Here is a 23,642-nt window from a genome sequence, read left to right on the forward strand (position 1 = left end):
CAGTAAAGAATAAGGTAGAAAGCACACTTGGTCATCCAGCAGAGGCAGAAAAGCTATTTGATAAATGTAACCACTCACAGGCACAGAAAGAAACTATGTAATTTGATAAAGGGCATCTACAAAAAAAGGACAGCTAACATCATGCTCAATGGTGGCATCTGCCCACATTCTCTCCAGGCCCAGAGGAAGACAAGCACACCGCTGTCCAGATGTCTGTACAATGTAGCAGACATGAGAAAACACAAGAGAGAGCTAGTATTCCCCAAATCAATCTCTGGATTCTGTGCTAAGCCAATCAACAACCACAAGGAAGTTTTTTTGAAGGGTGGAAATAGACAAGCTGGTTCTGAAGCTGAGGGAGGAGATAAGAAAATAGAGGGGGAAAAGGAGAGGAGGAAGAGACAGAAAAGAAGGGGGGGGGAGGAAAGGGAAATGGATTGGAAAGAGGAGGGAAAGGGGAAGAAAGAGAAAGAAAAAGGAAAGGAAAATGGGGAAGAAAAGGAAAAGGAGAAGGAGAACAAAAAGGGCATTGGGGAAAATGGAGAGAGGATGGCCATCCCCATTCCATAGGCTGTCTTGAGCTGTAGCCACATACACATTAGTGATTAAACCCACAGTCCAGCTCCCTTCTCCCCTCCAGGTGGGAACTTTCTCGGAGAGACTGGGGGCTGGGGAGGTTCCATCAGTCCTCATGGTACCTGATTACTTCATGCTGACCCCTCAGTTCCTCAATGTAAGGCCCCCAACAAAAATTCCCACATACCTATCCTTCCCACCAGGGAGAACAAATCTAATCATCTCCAGTAATTTCTGACTTGACTCTCTTTCACTGTGTCAAAACGGGGGCAGCTTTGCCTCCTGTCCAAAAAACATGTGGAATGTGCCTCATTCCTCTGGGCGGCAGTGGGCCCACCCACCATCTGCCAACCACCCACATACACCCTCTCACCAGGAGAGCCGTACTCGTGTCGGGGAAGGCGGCAGATCTTGGGCATCACCTCCATCAGAGTCCTCACATACTGCAGGATTGTGCCTTGAAGCTGTGAAGGACAGGGCTGCATCAGCCACACATACTTTTCCTGGGAGGTGGTGGCTGGTGTACGCTGACTTCAGCACAGTGACAGGACTGCAGTGTCACTTTGGCTGGGAGCTAAATCCCACTTGTGGGAAAGGAAGCACCTCCACAGATGTCTCCACATACTAGCTAAATGCATATTCCAAACACACACCCTTTACCAAGCACAGGCCCTAAGGGGTGCTATCAGGTGAGGATGGCTTGGAATGTTCATGCATCTCCTAGGCAGGTGCACTGCTATGTCAGCCACCCAACAGCCACGTGCAACTCTAAGGAGCGAACAGCGCGTACAACAGGCCTGTCAGGCATGGGGGCACATCTGGGTGTACATACACAGAGAGGTCTGACTGGGATGCCAGCACCATAGGCACCACCTGTGGGTGTGTCTGTATGTGTTACACTCATACCATGGCCTTCCTACCACTTCTTAGCCAAGACTTTGTGACTGAGGCATGGTACAGTGAGTAAGGGCTTTCTGGTTGTGGGTCATGCAGCAGTTGAGAAACCCCATTCCTGCTAATGGGTGAGCAATTAGGAGGACCAATGTATGTGGCGAAGAGGTCTGCATTGGGCAGTCAAAAGAAGACAGCTCTCCCAGAAGGCTCTGCATCCTTTGAAGGACTCAAGGCCTCTGCAAAGTTTGGCCAAGGCTACTTTGTATTCAGATCCAACAAGACTATGCATCCTACCACCTTCCAAGTTACCAGGGGTGCTGATGCAGGCTCCCTACTGGGGCCTGGCAAAACCTATAGGGGTGATAGGGTTACTAGCTGTGCCTAGTAACCAAACCCATCTATGTTCTAAATATTTTTTTTTATCTTGCCTTATATGACTTAGAATTCTGTGAGTCTTTGCTTTAAGTAAGTTCACTTTAATACAGTCTTGGCCCACTTCACATTGCCACGCAGGTTTTGTCTTGGCCAGTGTGTAAATCATGGGAAAGACATGAAAATCTTTATTTGGCAATAAAGAATGTTTAAAATAGATGGGCTCAGTCACAAAAAGATTAATTTTAAAAAAGAAAAAGTTAAGAATAAAAAAAAAAGGGCAATCTCTTATTTAACAGCAGAAATAAATACAGAAAAGAAAATTCATTATAGGTAACCCTCAATGACATCACCTTTTTCAAAAGGCCGTGATGAGCAAGACTCCACAAAGACTGGGCCTGTGTCTACTCTGTGATCTTGGTCTGAAGTATGTATCACTTAGCCCCAGGGACTGGTCATTCACTATGTATCTCATATGTCCAAACCAACCAAGCCTGCACTTATGATGGTCCTCAGTGCAACAGCAGCACCATATGCCGGCTCCCACAATGTGCACCACTGCCTGCCAGCTGCCTCAACAGCCAGTGCTGCAGCCCCCAGACACCATGAAGCCTGCTTCTAGCCAAGACATGTTGTTATGGTTTCCCAAAATTATTCTACCCCAATGAACTCAAGGCCCATATGAAGGAAGCATAGCATACTACAGGAAACATACCAAGCTCTTGACAACCTTCAGCAGCTCCTCCATGACCACAGCAATGCCCTGGTAGCCAAGCAGCCGACAGATGACTTTAAAATGAGAAGGACCCACAAAGTTTCTGTAACTGCCATAAATGCTGGAATAGGCCAGGTTCAAAGCCTGATAGGAACAAGGAACAGAAGCACTTGATAAAACCTCAAGCTGTAGCCATGATCCTCAGGCGCACACTCAAATGAAGAACTGCTATGTCAAGACAAACTAAACACACAATACCCTTTGGTTACAATATCCATGAATTTGCACTTAAGGTTTCTCAAATAAATTTTAAAAATTCATTTCCGCAAATAACCTAAAATAAATAAATAAATAAAATATTGAGAGGTTCTGCATCTTAAAAAAAAAAAAAAAAAAGATTTCTCAAATAACTGGCATGTCTTAAACCTGTTGTGAAAAGCAATCTCACTAAATGAGACAAAAGAAAACAAAACCATTTTGTTTTTCAGTATTTACTGAACTGTCAGTTATACAGAAGACATTTTGAGGGTCCTAGGAGGAGAAATAAGTATATCTCAGAGCATCATCTCTGCCTTCACAGAGCTGCTGTGCATCCACAGAAAGCAGGTAGAATAAAAGGACAAGAAAAGGGCTCAGAGTGGTTTTCTGCAAGAGGGATTGCTAAACTCATCTTAAGGATAGTGGGTGCACAGATAGGGAGACACACTCCCACCAATAGACAAGGTGCTTTGTGCAAACTGGGAGCCCCACAGGGATTTGCCTATCTTCTTGGACACTGCTGCAACCTTGGGCCCTCAAGTGAAACTCAGCAGGCAATTCAACCACTGTATGCTGAATAGAAATATTTTGAAACATTCCTGGAATGTGTTAATTTAAGCAGACTTTTAAATGTTCACTGGGCAGAAGACATGAATAGACACTTCAGCAAGGATAGTCAGGTGGCCAGAAAATAAATGAAGAGATGCTCTCGATCACTGGCCATCAGAGATGCAAATCAAAACAATGAGATACCATCTCACCCCAGCACACTGATGGCAAGGTTCAAGGAGACAGAAAATAACAAATGCTGGGGGGAATGTGGAGAGATTGGGACTCTTGTACACTGCTGGTGGAACTGTGAAGTAATACAATTACCGAGGAAAGCACTATGGCGATTCCTTAGAAAGCTGGAATTGGACTACTTGACCCAGCTATCCCATTACCAGGTATATATCCTAGAGAGATGAGAACCAGGACAGGAGCAGATATATGGACAGTCATGTTAATCTCAACACTATTTACAATAGCAAAAAGATGGAAACAACCTACATGCCCATCAATGGAAGAGTGAATGACCAAACCATGGTACATATACACAATGGATATGCAGCACAAAGAATAATGTAGAGTCTGCAAAACACTGCATAACATGGATGAACTGGGAGGACATTATGCTGAGTTAAATAAGTCAATCACAGGACAAATATTGTATTAGTTTGTTGTTTAGAGGGTCAAGGAAAGGTCCGTTGGACTTCTTGAATGGATATACTCTCATCTTTCATCATACCAGGAACATTATCTTCCAACACGTCTTTGACAATTTTTTTCTGTGGTTTTGTTTGTCTCTGCCTGTTCTGGAATTCTGATTACATGAATAGGTTATTCCTTTTGATGGTATCCCACATGAACCTTAGGCTTTCTTCATTTTGTTTTTATCTTTTTTCTGATTGATCCCTTTCCAAAGAGAAGTATTCAGGTATTTCCCTTCAATCTCACTTCCATGGATTCAATTCTTTTCTTTGTCCATTCAATGTGTTATCTATTTCTGAAAGTTTAGTATTAATCTTCTAGATTTCTGTCTGTAGATTTTGTATAATTTCTGATTTTTCATTTATTTTGTCATTTTGTTCTTGTATTGTCTTTCAAAAACTGTTCTACAGTTTTGTCTGTGTCTTCCTTGATCTGTCTCTCAATTTATTGAAGGTACCTAAATATAACCCTTTTGAATTTCTTATCAGGGAGTTCCAATGCTGCTTATTCCTCAAGGCTCTGTTTTGGGTCTGTATCCTGTTCCCTTGTTTCTCCTGCTTTATCTTGCTTCTTTGTGTGGACTGTGATACTCTGTTGTTTCTGAGGCATTGTGATGTTTTTGTTTATATTTAATTGGTGATTGTTATGTTGGAGTGACTTGTCCACAATTTTTGTTTTATTTGTATATTATCTATGTAAGCAGGGTACTTTGCTGTGCTCCTCTATTTGCTAGTTGGCAGCACTTAAACATTCACCACCTGTCTCCTTTCCCATTGTCAGTCTCTCCCTATGTCTGTGCTGTCCAAGGCAAAAGGAGCCTATACTTAGGTCTCTGAAATCTGAATGAGAATGCTGTCACTTTAAAATCCAAAAGCAGATGCTGCTTGTAAACATTCAAGTGGCTGTGCCCTCTGGACAGCCAAAAGTCCACAGCTCAGGTTGTCTCCCTCCTTGCTGTTTCCTGTCCTAGTCATAGGCTACCAGCACACTTGTCACCACAGCCCTCAGTGACCAGGACTGATCTTTTGGTCAATTCTCAGGTCCCAACAGCACCTGGAAACATTCAGGCTGCTGGTCCCATCAGAGTACCTGGCAGTCCACTGCTCCAATTGTCTCTGTACTTACTGTTTTTCTTCAGGTTTTTCACTAGTTGGTACCTAATCCACTTCTGTATACTTCTTTTCAAAGCTCAGGGCTCCAGGATTATCTTTTGTATCTCTGTCAATTGGTTTCTCTTTTCTTTGTTGAAGAAGGTCTGTGTAGATTGTCTGCCTATTCCTCCATCTTACTGGGAGTCCTCAGCACTTCCCTTTTTTAAAAAATAGTATTTTATTGTGTTTTCCGTGGAAGTTTACACAGCAGATTAGGTACCTATTCAACGATTTCTACACAAATGTTACTATGACATTGGTTACATTGTTCATAATGCATAAATATTCTCATTATTTCTGTTATGGAAGCTGTTTCCAATAATCTGAATTCCCTGTCCCCTGGCCTTCTCTTCTTATTTCTTTTTTAACTAATTCTTGACCTTTTGGTCTCATATAGATAATTTTTTAAAGAAGGACAATACTCATGGGTGCCACTCTTTGTTTTGTGAGCCAATACGTTATATAGCTAAAAGGTGGTTGGGGTAATTTCATTTCAGTTTAAAGAGTATCTCAGGGCAACAGTCTCTGGGAGTCCTCAAGTCTCAATCAGTCTAGTAAGTCTGTGAGGTTTTATTTTGTTTTGAAAAATCCGAGGTTCTGAGACACATTTTTCTCCTATTCTATCAAGATTCATCTATTGTAACCCTGATCAGAATAGCTGGTAGTGGTAGCCAGTACCATCTAATTCTTCTGTTCTAAGGAAATATGACTGTTGTTCCTTATAGACAGCTAATCTTGTAGACCAGTTTTTCCTCTTAAGTATTAGGTTTTCTTCTTTCTCTCTTATTCTAGAGGAGTTGTTGTTGTTGTTATGTGCCGTTGAGTTGGACACGACTCATAGTGACCTCTCCTTGAGTTTCCCAGGCAGTATCGCTACGGAAGTAGATTGCCACATCTTCCTTCCGAGGAGTGGCTGGTGGGTTTGAACCGCCACCCTTCTGGTTAGCAGTCAAATGCCTTAGGCACTACACCACCAGAGCTCCCTCTGGAGGAGTAGAGACCAATAATTGTATCTTAACAGAGAGTACTTCTGATGATTCCATTCAGACAAGGCAGGAAGCTTATGGGAAAGAAAAAGTCTTGCCCAGTTCTGACATGTATAAAATGGAGTCACAACCTTTCCTGCAATTTTGCCATTGTTAATATGCCACTCTTATGTTTAAATAATCTTTAGACCTAACACAATTATATGGTGGCTGAAGGAATAAATTAACACAGATAAAGTATAAGTGTGGTGGAAGTTAACACTTATCAAACCCCAAAGGTGGGTTAAACATAAGAGAACATGACATGAATTGCCTTTAATAAGTCACAGATATTTTAAATTGTTCGACCCATGTAGTGTGAAATTTAATATATTTACAACAATGGCAAAAAAAAAAAAAAAAGAGTACTTGCTAAGGTTGCTCATGTATAACAAAAACCTCATGGGATTTAGTTTGTTAGGTTGGAGAATTAGGGTCATGGTTTCATAGGACATCCCAGTTAGTTGACCTAGTAACATGGTTAGTGCTTCTGTTCTACCTCCCAGCTTGTTATGCAGTATCAGGAGTATGAAAAGCTTGCAAACAGCCATTCAAGACACAGCAATTGGTCTCTATTCACGTGGAGAACAAAGGAAGAAAGAGAGTCAAAACGAGGAGGATGTGAAACATGTGGCTAATTATCTCCATGAACAACTGCCTCCCCTTCACCACAAGAAGAACTAGATAGTGCCTGCCTGCTAAAACATTATGATCAAAGACTGTATGAAAGAATCCTGATCAAAAAAGGGAAAATGTAGAATGGAATTTCAAACTCTCATGGACTCCAGATTTCCTGGAGTCATGAAGGGTTGATGAACCCAAAACTAGTGTCAGAGATAATCTTTAAGTCTTCAATTAAAAATATCCCTTGAAGTCTTCTTAAAACCAATCAATAGTTTAGCTTAATGCATAAGAAATGTCTATCTTGAGTATTATGCTCTTTTAAGAACTATATAAGGGATCAAATTGACAACAGTAATTCTCAAGATTAGATAGAAATTTACGGGGAGTGAATTTATGTTAATAATACCAAAACAATTAAGAAGAGGAGGATGACAATGGTTGCACAACTCAAAAAAATGTAATCAATGTCATTAAATTGTCCATGTAGGAACTGTTGACTGGTATATGCTTTGCTGTGTATATTCTCAACAACAAAATAAATAAAAAATTTTAAAAAAATTGTTATACCCACAAATTTTGATGGGAAAGGAGAAGGAAGAAAATTTAACTTTTTTGATGATGTCTCTGACAATTGTGAAAACTAATCACACTTAAATAGGCCATTAACCCTGGGTTCCTTACCCAGGTAGGAGGCATCACATTCCCATTAAATGCTGTTACTTTACTTAAAAAAAAAAAAAAAAAAACTGGAAAGGAGTGGTTGTGGGGAAGCAGTTAAAAGCTTTTAGTTATAAACAATGATAAGAATCTGACCTTGGCTGAAAGAGAGATTTCATGATGAAAATTATACTTTTCAGAGCATTTCCTCTATTAATTTCCCACATATTAGAACTTGACGTTGATAATCCTAAATTATAACTTGGACCCACAAATTCACACAATTTGCTCCAGCCCATATACAAAAGCAATTTGACTGGTCTCATCCAAGACCTCAGCCAGCCATAGGTGTGCTCTTATTTCAGGAGCTGGCACTTCACTACCTACAGCTGAAATGGGTATAAGATACAAGTCACAGTAAATAAGAGTTAACACTTTAGATTTTCTAATGAAATTTCAAAAACATCCCATCTAGGACCAGGTAGCTAGGACTAGAATCAGGATTAAGAACTAAAATGAAGTAAACCAACCATTACAAGATCAAGGTTTTCCAATGGTAATCTAACTGCTCCTAGAACAAAACTCAATACTACAAGGAAGATAATCCAGAATTTGTTCATCATCAGACCATCTACGGTGTTCAAAATTTACCTGACATATGAACATGAAAAGTGACCCACAGATGATCTGTATGTTGAAATTAGAAGAGAAGGAGTTTAGTGTAACTAGGATAAATATGTTAAAGGAACCACAAAGAAAACAAATGAGGCAAAAAACAAAACTAAAATATTGTCTGAATTCCAGTAAGAAAGCAGAATATGCAGACAAACTACAGAGACCCTCTTCAACAAAGAAAAGAGAAACCAATTAACACAGATACAGAAGATAATCCTGAAGCACTGAGCTTTTAAAAGAAAGATACAGAAGTGGACTAAACTCCAACTAGTAAAAGAACCTGCATGAAAACACCAAAAAAAAGAGACATACGGAGCTGCGGTCTGTCAGCGATCCTGATGGCATGGACAGCTTGGATATTGACAAGAGGGGAGGGCAGGGAAGGGGAAAGGAGGGAAGGGGAGGGTTGTGTTATGTTATGCCGTCGAATCGGACCCAACTCATAGAGACCCCTCCTTGAGTTTCTAAGGTGGCATCACTATGGAAGTAGATTGCCCAACCTTCCTCCTGAAGAGTGGCTGGTGAGTTTGAACCGCTGGCCTTCTGGTTAGCAGTCAAGTGCCTGAGGCACTATGCTACTAGCACTCCTTCAAGTGGTTTTAGGACCTAAAAATTAATCTAAAAATCAGCCCTGCTAGCCAAGGGCTGCACAGAGGACTGCACTGGTGGCTGGTGAATAAAAGGGGAAGCAGCGAAGGAGGAGAGAGGCTGAGTTGTGAACTTCTGGCTGTCCAGAGGCTACAGCCATTTTGAATGTTTACAACAGTTTGATCACTTTGGATATTTAAAGCAACAATATCCTCTCAGATTCCAGGGACCTAAGAATAGGCTCCACATGCCAGGGACCACAAGGATATCCCAGATATGAACGACTGAAAAGGTGCGATATTCCCCGTTACTCATATCCCACACCCTCTTGGTGAACGGAAGTGGGGCCATCACTCACTTCCACACACCTTCTGGTCTGCCAGGAATTTGACCCTAATCTGTGTACTCTGACACAGCCTGGATGCATTGCCCTTGCCCTGCCCAGAATTTTTTCCTTTTATTTTTTTTTTCTTACTTTGTTTCTTTTTGTCTATTTTAACATTATTACTATTTCCTTTTCATTATTCTTTTTCATTCTTACCTATCCAGGTTCTAGTTTTCAGCTTTTTCTCTTTTCTCTGTTCCTGGTTCCCATTTTTTACTTTCTCATAGGTAACCCAATTCCTTGCTTTTCTTTTTGCACATTTCCCATTTTTTTCTTCATTACTCTCCTACTCTACCACTTTTCTCTCATTACCCCTTCCCCAGATATTGCAGGTTTTTTTCTTTTCTTTCCTTGGTGACTGTTCTTGTGTGTTTATGTGGTTTGTTTTTTGTCCACTTTCTTTTACTTTTTTCATGGTTTTTCGAGCATTGTTTGTGTCTACTGGAGTGTGATACAGGAACTGTGCCCATACAATGCAACTACACCTGTACCTCCTGCAGCTCCACTTATTGAGTAAGAGCTTCCTACTTCACCAACTGGTCAACAATAAATGACCACAAAGAACAGCCAGACCCACTGTTAACTGCTCTTCACAAACAGGTAACAGAGTTCTAAATACAATAACATCACAATGTCTCAGAGACAACAGACCACCACAGTATACAAAAAGAAGCAAAACAAAGTGGTAGAAATAAGAGAGCAGGATACAGACACAGAACACATCCCTGATGAAGAAGCAACATTGGAACTCCCTGAATAATTTAAGGAATTCAAAAGAATTATACTTAAGCATCTTCTAAGGACTGAGAGACAGATCAAGGAAAACACTGAGAAAATTAAGGAAGACACAGACAAAAACCTAGAACAATTCTGGAAGAAAACACAACAACAAAATGACAAAATAAAGGAATAATTAGAAATTATACAAAACCTACACATAGAAATACTGAAGACTAATATTAATACTAAATTTTCAGAAATAGATAACACACTGAAAGGACAAAGGAGTAGAATCAAATCAATGGAAGACAGAATTAATGAGATTGAAGAAAAATGCCTGAATACCTCTTTGGAAAGCAATCAATCAGAAAAAAGATCAAAACAAAATGAAGAAAACCTAAGGATCATGTAGGAGACCATGAAACAGAATAACATACATGTAATCAGAATTCTAGAACTGAAAATGAAAAAGAAAAACACTAAGAAATTTGTGCAATATTTGTTGGAAGAGAACTTCCCTGATATGGTGAAAGGTAAGAATACATCCATTCAGGAAGGCCAACAAAGCCAAAAGAGGATGTTGTTGTTATGTGCCATCAAGTCGGACCTGACTCACAGAGACCGCTCCTTGGGGTTTGGAGGCGGTATCACTATGGAAGTAGATTGCCCATCCTTCCTTGGAGTGGCTAGTGGGTTTGAATCACTAGCCTTCTGGTTAGCAGTAAAGTGCCTGAGGCCCTACACTACTGAAAAAATGACCAAAACATATCAACATCACACTCATCAAAACCAAAGACAAAGAAAAAATCCTTAAAGCAGCAGGGGGAAAATGAAAAGGTACCAACCAAGGACAACAAATAAGACTAAGCTCTGACTTTTCAGCAGAAACCATGCAAGCGAGAACGCAATGGGATGGTATATATAAAACCCTGAAGGAGAAAAATTTCCAACCAAAAATTATGTATCTGGCAAAATTGCCCCTCTAATACGATGGTGAAATTAGGAGATTCCCAGATAAGCAGAAAGGAAGGGAATGTGTTTAAACCAGACTAAACTTAACTAGAAGGAGTCCTTTGAACAGAAAACCAGTAATAGCAAACAACTGACCATTAATACACAAGATGACATAACGCAGAAACCAACAAGCTATGAAGTATCCAAAGTAAGCTTACAAGACTATAAACAGGGAACCAGAGATATCAATTGGCAAATGAGGACAATTACAAACCAAAAAGAGAGAAAAAAGTGTAGTTATAGAACTTTTAAATGGTGAGAAAGTCAAGAGAGTTTCAAGACAGAATGGACTATTCTAAGTCAGAGAGAAAATTATAAATCATAGAGTAACCTCAAAGAAAAACGGTAAATCTTCATATCACAATAAAAAAGAAGACAAGCATAAATATTTAGCAAATACTAAAGCAATAGCAACAAAGGAAAGTATAACATGATTCATAAACATAATGAGCTCAGCACTGAAAATTATGTAAACAAAGAAAGCAGAAACACCATGAAAAAACATAGAAAGAAATGAGAGCAACCAATTCATACTTGTTGATAATTATATTGAATGTGAATAGATTAAATGTACCACTCAAGAGATGGAGAGTTGCAGAACTGATAAAAAAAAAAAAAAAAAAAAAAAAAAAAAAGTAACCCACCAATATGCTGTCTACAAGAGACACAACCTTAGAGAAAAAGACAAAAACGGACTGAAAATCAAAGGTTGGAAAAAGATACATCAAGTAAATGGAAACCAAACAAGAGCAGGAATGGCAGTATTAATTTCTGTTAAAATTGACTCGAAGACAAAAAGTACCATAAGAGACAAGGAAGGACACTATATAACGAATAAAGGATTAACTGCATGAGAAGATATAACCATAATAAATGTCTATGGACCCAATGAAAGAGCCTCAAAATACATAAATCACTTTAACAGAATTGGAATGGTAGAATAAGACATGAAATGTGCGACATCACAACAGAACCAACTGAAATAAAAAGGATAATATCAGGACTGCTAACCAGAAGGTTCAAAACCACCAGCCACTCCTCACAAGAAAGATGGGGCGGGCAATCTATTTCCGTAGTAACATTGCCTCGGAAACCCAAGGAGGGGTTGCTATAAGTCAGGTCAGACTGGACGGCACAAAACAATAACAATGAGGAAATGTACTCCAACAAATTGGGAAATCTAAAAGAAATGGGCAGATATCTAGAAACACACCACTGACCTAACTAAAACACACTGATGTGGAAAAGTTGAACAGATCCATGACAAAGGAAGAAATCGAACAGGTCATAAAGAAATTACCAACAAAAAAAAGTCCTGGCCCAGATGGTTTCGCTGGAGAATTTGACCAAACATTCAGAGAAGAGCTGACACCAGTTCTACTCAAATTATTCCAAAACATAGAAAAGGATGGAATCCTCCCAAATTCATTTTATGAAGCAAGCATAACCTTGATACCAAAAGCAGGCAAAGACATCACTCAAAAAGAAAACTGCAGACCAATATCCCTCATGAATACAGATAAAAAAATTTTTGAACAAAATCCTAGCTAACAGACTCCAATAACTAATCAAAAAAATAATTCATTATGACCAAGTGGGGTTCATATCAGCTATACAAGGATGTTTCAACATTAGAAAACCAATCAACGTCATCTATCACATAAATAAAACAAAGAACCACTTGATACTAGCAATTGATGCAGAAAAGGCATCAGATAAAACCAAACACCCATTCCTGATCAAAATCTCAGCAAAACAGCTATAGAAGGGACATTAATCAACATAATGAAGGGCATCTATGCAAAACCAACAGCCAACATTATTCTCAAGGGAGAGAGACTGAAACCATTCCCCTTATGAACAGAAAACAGACAAAGATGCCCTCTATTACGACTTCTATTCAATACTGTATTGGAAGTCCTAGACAGGGCAATAAGGCAAGAAAGGGAAATCTAAGGCATCCAAATTGATAAGGAAGAAGTCAAGCTACCTCTATTTACTGATGATATGATCCTATACACAGAAAATGCAAGAGACTCAGTAAAAAATCTACTGGAACCAACTGAGAGATTTAGTGTAATCCCAGGATACCAGATCAACATCCAAAAATCAGTTGCATTCCTTTGCACCAGCAAAGACATCACTAAAAAGAAAATAAGGAAATCAATACCATTTATAATAGCTAACAAAAAAATAAAATACTTGTGAATAAATCTTACCAGGGACACAAGAGACCTGTACAAAGAAAATTATTAAAGACTACTTCAAGAAACCATAAGAGAAAGATAGAGGAATAGGCAGACAAGCAACACAGAACTTCATCAACAAAGGAAAGGAAAATCAATTGACAGAGATACAGAAAATAATCCTGGAGCCCTGAGCTTTGAAAGGAACCATATAGAAGTGGATTAGGCACCAATTAGTGGAAACACCTGAATGAAAACATTGAGTACAGAGATAGTCTGAGCTGCGGACTGCCAGCTACTCTGACGAGACCAATAGCCTGAATATTTTCAAGTGGTATTGGGACTTGAGGAATTGACCTAAAGATCAGCGCTGGTCACCAAGAGCTGCAGGGACTAACATGCTGGTGGCCTATGACTAGGAAGGGAAACAACAAGGAGGGAGACAACCTGAGCTGTTGACTTTCTGCTGCCCAGAGGGTGCAGCCATTTTGATTGTTTACACATGGCAGCCATCCTGCATATTTAAAGTGACCGAGGACACAGCCATTTTGAATGTTTACAAGCAGCGGCCATGTTGAATATTTAAAGTGACCGAGGGCACAGCCAATTTGAATGTTTGTAAGTGGCAGCCATTTTGGATATTTAAAGTGACTGAGGGTGCAGCCATTTTAAATCTTTACAAGTGGCAACCATTTTGGATTTTAAAATGATAGCATTCTCATTTGGATTCCAGGGACCTAGAATAGGCTCTGTTTGCCAAGGTGGGCAGGAACATATGCGAGGCTGAAAACAGGAAAGGAGATAGGAAGTGACAGTATATAAGTGCTATCAACTAGCGAACAGAGGAGCACAGTATCCTGCTTGCAAAGATAACATACAAATTAAACAAAGAAAACGAAAATCGTAAGTCACTCCAACATACAATCACCAACAAAATATACACACAAAAAGGTCACAATGCCTCGGAGACAACAGAGCATCACAGTCCACACAAAGAAGCAAGATGAAGCAGGACAAACAAGGGACCAGGATACAGACCCAAAACACATCCCCGAGGAAGACGTAGAATTGCAACTCTCTGATAAGGAATTTAAAAGGGTTATATTTAGGTACCTTCAATAAATTGAGAGACAGATCAAGGAAGACACAGACAAAACTGTAGAACAGTTTTTGAAAAACAATACAAGAACAAAATGACAAAATAAATGAGAAGTTAGAAATAATACAAAATCTATACACAGAAATCCAGGTGATTAATACTAAATTTTCAGAAATAGATAAGACATTGAATGGGTGTGGTAGTTCGGTTTGTGTGTCAACTTGGCTGGGCCTTGTTGAGTGGCTGGGCAGCTGGTGGTAGTCAATCCCCATGAAGAGACTGGCAATCAACTCCATGGTGAGATCTACCACAAGCAGCTGGGTAGCTGCCTTTGGGTAAGTGATCTGCTTCCTGTACATAAGGAAAAGCCTTTGGGTATGGTCTTTAGCCTTTGGCACGCTTGGACCCTGCATGTAGCCATGTCATTGCTCAGTAGCCTACTATGCTCTGCTGACCTTGGGACTTACAGTGGACTTAAGTTAATGGTCTGCCATGTGGATTGGTAACATTGGGACTGTGCCTTTTTACTTGTCAACCTTGGGGCTTTCTCAGCCTCAGCAGCCAACAGCTGTCTGAATGAAGAAATGCCTCTAGCTCCAGTGGGCTGGGAGCAGGAGGCAGAGCTGGACCCCAAGTTTGAAGGGCTTTCACCCAACCCCTAGAGCCTCGAATTCTGAACTTGGACTTAAAGCTTCCAAATTGTAAGAATAAATTCCTGTTTGTTAAGGCCATTCCATTTGTGCTATGTTTCCTGTCAGAGTGGTACTAGGTAACCGGAACCTTGGGCAAAGGAGCACAACTGAATCAATGGAAGATGGAATTAGGGATACTGAACGCAAATAACTGAACACTTCTTTGGAAAGGGATAATCAGAAAAAAGATAAAAACAAAATGAAGAAAGCCTAAGGTGTAGGATATCATCAAAAGGAATAACCTATGTGTCATTGGAATTCTAGAACAAGAAGAGACAAAACCACAGAGAAAACTATCAAAGATGTGTTGGAAGAGAATTTTCCTGGTATGATGAAAGATGAGAATATATCCATTCAAGAAGTCCAACGAACCACAAACAGGATAGACCCCAAATGAAAAACACCAAGACATATCATCATCAAACTTACCAAAACCAAAGACAACGAAAGAATCATGAGAGCAGCACAGAAAAATCGAAAAGTTAACTACAAGGGGCAACCAATAAGACTAAGCTCAGATTTCTCAGCAGAAACCATGCAGGAGAGAAGACAATGGGATGGTATATATAAAACCCTGAAAGAGGAAAATTTCTAACCAAGAATTATGTACACAGCAAAACTGCCCCTCAAATATGATGGTGAAATTAGGACATTTCCAGATAAACTGAAATTAAGGGCATTTGTTAAAACTAGACCAACCTTACAAGAGATGTTAAAGGAAGTCCTTTGGACAGAGCAGCAACAACAGGCAACAACAACTGACCATTACCACGTGTGATGATATAACCCAGAAACCAACCCAGCTATGCAAGTATCCAAAGTAAAGAAGCCTACGAGATTGTAAACAGGGAGGTGGAGCTATCACTTGACAAATGAGGACAACTACAAACCAAAAAGAGGGAAAAAACTGTCATTACCGAACTTCTAGATGGTAGGGAAGTCAAGACAACTACAAGATAGAACGGACTGCTCTAAACTTGGGAAGAGAACTATAAATCACAGGGTAACCTCAAAGAAAAATGATCAACCTTCACATCAAAAAAGAGGACCAGCATAAATATTCAGCAAATACTAACACAATAGCAATTAAGGAAGTGATAACACGATTCATAAGTGCACCGTAGAAAATTATATGGAACAAAGAAATTGACACCATGAAACAGCACGTAACAAAAATGACAGCAACAAATTCATATTTGCTGATATTAATATCTGGCAAGGGACTTATCTCCAAGATTTACAGTGGAAGAGTGGATGACCAAACTATGGTACATACACATAATGGACTGCTATGCAGCACTAAAGAATAATGTAGAGTATGCAAAACACCACATAATATGGATGAACTTGGAGGACATTATGCTGAGTGAAACAAGTCAATCACAGAAGGACAATTATAGTATTAGTTCGTTGTTGTGGAGGGTCAAAGAAAGGTTTATATATGGAGGGAAACTTTCTTTATTGGTTGCCCGGGGTGGGAAGGGAGGGAAAGGAACACTGCAAAAAAAAAAAAAAAAGGCATTGACCCATGTTACTTTAGTTTTGTGTATTTCACTGTACATAAATTATATTTCAATAACATGCATTAAAAAAAAAGAAAGAAAGAAGGAAAAGAAACCATAAGAGATCTCCATAAACAGAAGAACATCATGGTCGTGGACATGAAGATTAAACATCCATCCAAAGCAACCTATACATTCACTGCAATCCCAATCCATAACCCATCAACATTCTTTAAGGATATGGAAAAACCAATCATTAACTTTATATGGAAAGGAAAGAGAGCTCGGCTAAGCACAGCATTACGGAAGAAGAACAAAGTAGGGGGGGGGGGGGTCTCACACTCCCAGACTGCAAAGTCTACTATACAACCACAGTAGTCAAAACAGCCTGGTATTGGTACAACAAAAGACACAAAGACCAACGGAATAAAATTGAGAACCCAAAAATAGATCCATCAACCTGTGGTTGGCTGATCTTTGACAAAGGGCTGAAATCCATTAAATGGGGAAGAGAATGTCTGTTTAACAAATGGTGCTGGCAAAACTAGGTATCTATTTGCAGAAAAATGAAACAAGATCTGTACCTCATACCATACACAAAAGCTAATTCCAGATAGATCAAAGACTTAAATATGAATCTAACACCATAAAGTTCCTCAAGGAAACTAGAGGCAAATTTTGGGGCCTTAATATATGGCATAAATAGACTATCAAGCATAACTCATAATGCACAAACAGCTTAAGATAAACTAGATGAATGGGACCTTCTAAAACTTAAATTTTTATGTGCTACTAAAGACTTCTCCAAAGAGTAAAGAGAGAATCTACAGATTGGGAAAAAATACTCAGCAATGACATATCTGACAAGGGACTTATCTCTTGATTTTATAGAAAACTCCAACATCTTAACAACAAGAAGACAAATAATCCAATTCAAAATGAGCATAAGACATGAATAAACATTTCACCAAAGAGGATATTCAGGCAGCCAACAAACTCATGAAGAAATGCTCACAATCATTACCCATTAGAGAGATGCAAATCAAAACAACAAAGAGATAACATCTCCATGAGGACGCGAAGATTGGGACTCCCATACACTGCTGGTGGGACTGCAAAATGATACCATGACTGTGGAAAGCACTATGATGATTCCTTAAAAAGCTGGAATTAGAAGTACCAGCCATTCCATTACTAGGTATATATCCTAAAGCAGTGAGAGCCATAACAAGAACAGATACATGCTTGCTCATCGCAGCACTATTTACAATAACAAAAAGATGGTTAACAACCTAGGTGCCCATCAAAAAAAGAATGGAAAACCAAACTATGGTAAATACACACAATGGAATACTATGCAACCCTAAAGAACAACACAGACTCTATAAAACACTGCATAACGTGGATGAATTTGGTTGTTGTTTTTTGTTGTTATGTGCCGTCGAGTCGGCCCCGACTCATAGCGACCCCTCCTTGGCTTTCTGAGGCAGTATCATTATGGAAGTAGATTGCCTCATCTTCCTTCCGAGGAGTGGCTGGTGGGTTTGAACTGCCAGCCTTCTGGTTAGCAGTCAAGTGCCCTAGGCATGACACTACCAGACTCCCTATGATGAACTTGGTAGACATTATAAATAGAATATAAAAAAGTCAATCATGCAACGAAACAAAGCAACACACTGCTGTCGAGTCAGATCTGACTCTAACAACCCCTCCTTGGGTTTTAGAGGCGGTATCACTATGGAAATAGATTGCCCGACCTTCCTTCCGAGAAGTGGCTGGTGGGTTTGAACCACCAGCCTTCTGGTTAGCAAATACCTTAGGCAGTACGCCATCAGAGTTCCTAAGTCAATCACAGAAAGACAAATATTGTATTAGTCCATTACTGTAAAAAGTCAAGGAAAAGTTCATATATGGAAGGAAATTTTCTTTGTTGGTTACCAGGGGTGGGAGGTAAGAGAAGGGGAGACTATTAGATAGGCAGAGACAAGTACTGATTTGAGTAAAGAGAAGGGCAATGTACCAAATGTGAGTGATCAACACAGTAGCACTGAGGAAAAGGAAGACATAGAGAGGTGCATAGGAGGTACAGACAACAAAGATGAACCTTTTGAATATACAGTACTGTGTTGTTGTGAAGGCAATCATTGATATAAGGGTGGACAGATGCGTGGACAAGCTGAACTATTATATATGTCTCTGCAGGGGGAAGTGTGCCCAAGACCAAGTACAGGGTTGGCTAACAATGATTCTACAAGTGTATTCATATGTTCTGTAAGGATCACCAGATGTATAATAGAGCTGACAAGGGACAAGGTTGTAGTTTCTTTTGGGGCACAGCCAGGTACCCAGAACGAGTGAATAGTTGGACCTGTGGGCTTGGGATCATAGTCACAAGAGACATCAAGCTCAACTGGCATAACATACCACACAAAAACATTGTTCCACATTCTACTTTGGCCAGTAGCGACTGGGATCTTAAAAGCTTGCAAGCAGCCATCTAGGTGCAATGAGGGGTCTCTCTTCATGCAGTGCAAAGAAGAATGAAGAAAACCAAAGATACCTGGAACCAATTACTCCACGCAACTGGTCCACCAAGTGATACTCAGCCTACACGACTATGACAGGAGAAGAACTACATGGTGCCCGGGTACCACTGTCAACCACTTGCAAGCGAACCTACACAGGAGATACTAGATAGAGTGGGAGAACAATGTGGAACAAAACTTAAAATCATTTCAAGTAAATAAATAAAGGGACCAGTTTTGCTGGTCTGATAAAGCCTGATGGAAGCACTAAGACCGGCCCCTAGCTGCCTTTCAGGACTGGAAGTAAACCTACTTCTGTGGCTTCTAGCCAAACAAAAGACAGGCATATGAGCAGAACATTTACATGAGCTAGCTACACTCCTTGGAGAGATCAATCGTGGGAGAATAGCAGGACTGTGTATGTACAAGAAGACAGCTCAGGGGGCAGAAGTGCATGGGAGGGAAGGACACAGTGAAGAGGTAATTGTGGGGAGGAACTGGATGGGGAGCTGTTGCATTGTGGGAAACTGCAGTCAATGTCATGAGACAAAGTTATGTGACTTGCTGTCTGGAATGCGAATTTGCTCTGTAAACTTTCACCCAAATCAAAGCAAAAATTAAAAATAATATATATATATATATGTATATACACATACATATGGTCTGAAATTATTCTATATTTGATCAGATAAAAAAATCTATAGGTAAGAAAGTTCAGCAAAACTCACACAGGATAAACACAAAACACACTTACACAGATCACAGTCAGATTGCTGAAAAACCAAAACAAAGATAAGTTTGACAAAATGGACAAATTCCTAGAGGCTTGATAAAATAGACAAAATTCCTAGAGGCATATAACCTACTGAAAATGACTCAAAAGGAAGTAGAAAACCTCAACAGATCCCAAAGAAATGAAGAGACTGAATCAGAAATAAAAAAGCCTTCAAAGAAAAGTTCAAACCAGATGGCTTCACTGGGGAACCCTATCAAGTATTTAAGGAAGAACTGACATCTATCCTGTGCAAATACTTCCAAAATATAGAGGAAGAAGGAAAACTTTCTAACAATTTCTATAAAGCCAGCATTAAAAGCCAAACAAAAATATCAAAAGAAAATAAAGATCAATGTCCCTTACCGACAAAGATGCCAAAATTCTCAACAAAATACTAGCAAACATAATTCAACAGCATACTAAAAGAATTATATACATCACGATCAAGAGGGATTTATTCTAGGACTGCAAGGTGTGTTCAACATTAGAAAATCAGTCTATCTAATATACCACATAAACAGAACGATGAAAAGAACCACATGAGCATCTCAATCGATGCAGGAAAGCCATTCAGTAAAATCCAATCCACTTTCTGGTTAAATACTCTTAACAATATAGGAAAAAAAGGTAAGTTTTTCAACATGATTATGGGCATATATGAAAAACCAACAGCACCATTATAATCAATGGAGAAGGATTAAGAACTTTCTATCTTGAAAACAGAACCAAGGTAAGGATGCCCACTGTCACCACTCTTAATCAACATTGAACTGGATGGATGTGTTAGCAAGATTAATAAGGCAAGAGAAAGAAATAAAAGGCATCCAAAGTGGAAAGGAAAAGGTAAACTATCTCTATTAGCAGAGGATATGATCCTATGTGAAGGAAATCTGCAAAAATCTACTAAAAAGCTTCCAGAACTAATAAAGAAATTTTAAAAAGTTATACAAGTATAACACATAAAAAGATAAGATGGGTTTCTATATACTAGCAATGAGACATCTGAAAAGATTAAGGAAACAATATACAACAGTATAAAGTACAGAATAAAGTATCTAGGAAAAAATTTACACAGGGATGTGAAAAGAATTATATAACAGAACTTACACTGCTGAAAGAGACTATAGAAGACCTAAACAGATGAAAAGATGTTCTGTGCTAATGAATTGGAAGACTTACTAGACCCAAGATGTCAATACTATTCAAAGTGATTTAGAGATACAAGCAATCTTGATAAAAATCCTAACAGCATTCTTTCCAGAAATGGAAAAATAAATCCTCAATTTTATATAGAAAGACAAGAGATCCGGAATAGCCAAAGAAATTTTGAAGAACAACAAGAAAGTAGGAAGCCCACACTTCCTGACTTCAAAACATATTACACAACTACAGTAATAAAAATAGCCTGGTCCACCCAAACCCTCTACAACAGAGATCATGAAAAATTGAATGAAACAGATACAAATGATCCTGGAAATTCTGAGTATCAAATGAAAAAATAAAGAATTAGACTAAGTGCTGATTTGAAAAGGAAATTGAGTGAGTCTACTGACTGCAGAAAGAGAAGAGGCCAGGACCAGCCAAAGCAGGAACATCTTGAAGATGTCAGATGTTGACAGGGAAGTGGGGGGAGGGGAACTTCACAGAAGCCAGACTGCAATAATGACAGTTTTTTGTTTTTATTCTACCTTTTCCCCATTATATTCTCTTCTTCTTCCCCTTGGTTTTCTTCTTGCCCTATCCAATAGGAAGAGGACATCAACTGTCCACTAGTCAGTCAGTATACCTACTGCACTGGCAACCTCACCCAATGTACAATGTACAAGCACCACTATCATCAACTACACCACTGGGTGAATGACAGATTGTGAAAAACACCTGTTCATCCCAATTGCAGCTGCTCTTCTTAGCCATGATAGTCAAAATAGCCAGGTATTGGCACAACAACAGACATAGTTGAACAGAACCGAGAATCCAGAAATAGAATCATCCACAGACAGCTGATTTTTCACAAAGGGCCAGAACTCATTTGTGGTAGTTAAGGTTGTGTGTCAACGTGGCTGGGCCTGGTTTTGAGTGTCTGGGCAGCTGTATATAGTTAATCTCCAGAAAGACACAGGTAATTAACTCCACAGTGGAATCTTCTGGAGCCTTAGAAATGTGGCCTGCTTCCAGTATATACGGAGAAGCTTTGAGAAAGGTCTGAGGTTTTTGGCATGCTTGGATCCTGCATGTAGCCAAGTCTTCATCTCACTGGTCTGCCACATTGTCTGCTGATGTTGGGGTTCATGGACTTGAATTAGTAGCCTGCCGCATTGCTTGATAATCTTGGGATTGTGCCATTTTACTTGTCTACTTTGTGTTTGTCAGCAACAGCAGCCAGCAGCTGCCTCATCTAAGAGATGCCTCTAGCTTCAGTGGGCTGGGAGCAAGAGGCAGAGCTGAAGTCCAGGGTCAAGGGGCTTTAATCCAGCAGACACTTTGAACTTGGACTTCTAGCTGCCTACACCATAAGAGAATAAATCCTTATTTGTTAAAGCTACCCATTTGTGGTATTTTCTATTAGAGTGGTACTAGAAAACCAAAACACCATTCAATGGGGGAAGAGATAGTCTCTTTAACAAATTATGTTGGTAAAACTATATATCCATTTGCAGAAAAATGAAACAAGATCAATGCATTACACCATACCCAAAAACAAACTCAAGATGGATCAAAACCTAAACATAAAACTCCAAACCATAAAGTTAATCAAGAACAAAATAGGGGCAAACTTAAGAACCCTAATTTATGGCATAAATAGACTATCAAGGCATAAATCAAAATTCACAAACAGCGTAAGATAAAACTAGATAACTTATAACTTCTAAAAATTAAATTCTTATGTACATCAAAAGACTTCTCCAAAAGAGTAAAAAGAGAATGTACAGAACCCAAAGAAAAAATATTTGGTGACAACATATCTGACAAGGGACTTATCTCTAAAATTTATAGCAAACCGCAACATCTCAACAACAAAAAAATAAACAATTCAATTAAAAAATGAGCAGAAGACATGAACCGACACTTCACTAAAGAAGATACTCAGGTGGCCAACAACCATATGAAGAAATGTTCACAATGATTACCCATTGTTGTTTTTAGGTGTTGTCGAGTCGTTTCCGACTCATAGCGACCCCATGCACAGCAAACGAAACACTGCCCGATCCTGCACCAGCTCCATGATCCCTGCTATACTTGAGTCCATCATCACAGCCACCGTGTCAGTCCATCTCGTTGAAGGCCTCCCGCCTCTTTCATCGACCCTCTACCCTACCAAGCATGACATTCTTCTCCAGGGAATGGGCCCTTCTGACAACATGACCAAAATAGGTGAGATGAAGTCTGGCCATTCTCACTTCCACGGAGCATTTTGGGTGCACTTCCTCCAGGACAGATCTGTTACTTCTTTTAGCAGTCCATGGTACTTTCAGCATTCTTCACCAGCACCACAACTCAAAAGCATCAACCTTTCTTCTGTCTTCCTTATTCACTGTCCAGCTCTCACATGCATACAATGCGACTGGAAATATCATGGTTTGTGTCAAGCGCACCTTAGTCCTCAAGGAGACATCCTTGCTTCTCAGTACTTGAAACAGTTCCTTTGTGGTTGACCTTCCCAATGCTACACGTTATCTAATGTCCTGACTACTGCTTTTATTCGCATCGATTGTAGAACCAAGCAATGTGAATTCTTTGACAACCTCAATCTTCTCTACATTTATTGTGATGCTGCTCCAGTTGTGAGGATTTTTGTTTTCTTTATATTGAGACATAATCCATACTGCAGACTGTATTTTTCAACCTTCCTCAGTAAGTACCTCAAGTCATCCTCACTTTCAGCAAGCAAAGTTGTATTGTCTGCATATCTCAGGTTAATGATTCTTCCTCCAATCCTGATGCCACATTTTTCTTCATA

The 23,642-nt window shown here is 39.5% G+C and overlaps 1 protein-coding gene across 1 annotated transcript in view; it reads right to left on the bottom strand.

Annotated features, from left to right (window-relative positions):
• Window positions 1-23,642, bottom strand: part of CYFIP1 (cytoplasmic FMR1 interacting protein 1) — a 228,458-nt gene that overhangs the window by 32,108 nt on the left and 172,708 nt on the right. The window contains exons 23-24 of the mRNA XM_042783094.1: window positions 2,558-2,701; window positions 950-1,040 (exon numbers count right to left, since the gene is read on the bottom strand). Of these exons, the coding sequence (XP_042639028.1) occupies window positions 950-1,040; window positions 2,558-2,701 (235 nt within the window). The remainder of the gene's footprint in view (window positions 1-949; window positions 1,041-2,557; window positions 2,702-23,642) is intronic.

Source organism: Orycteropus afer, unplaced genomic scaffold, assembly GCF_000298275.1.
Source record: "Orycteropus afer afer isolate SDZICR_OR568_19922 unplaced genomic scaffold, OryAfe1.0 scaffold00656, whole genome shotgun sequence".
Taxonomy (NCBI): domain Eukaryota; kingdom Metazoa; phylum Chordata; class Mammalia; order Tubulidentata; family Orycteropodidae; genus Orycteropus; species Orycteropus afer.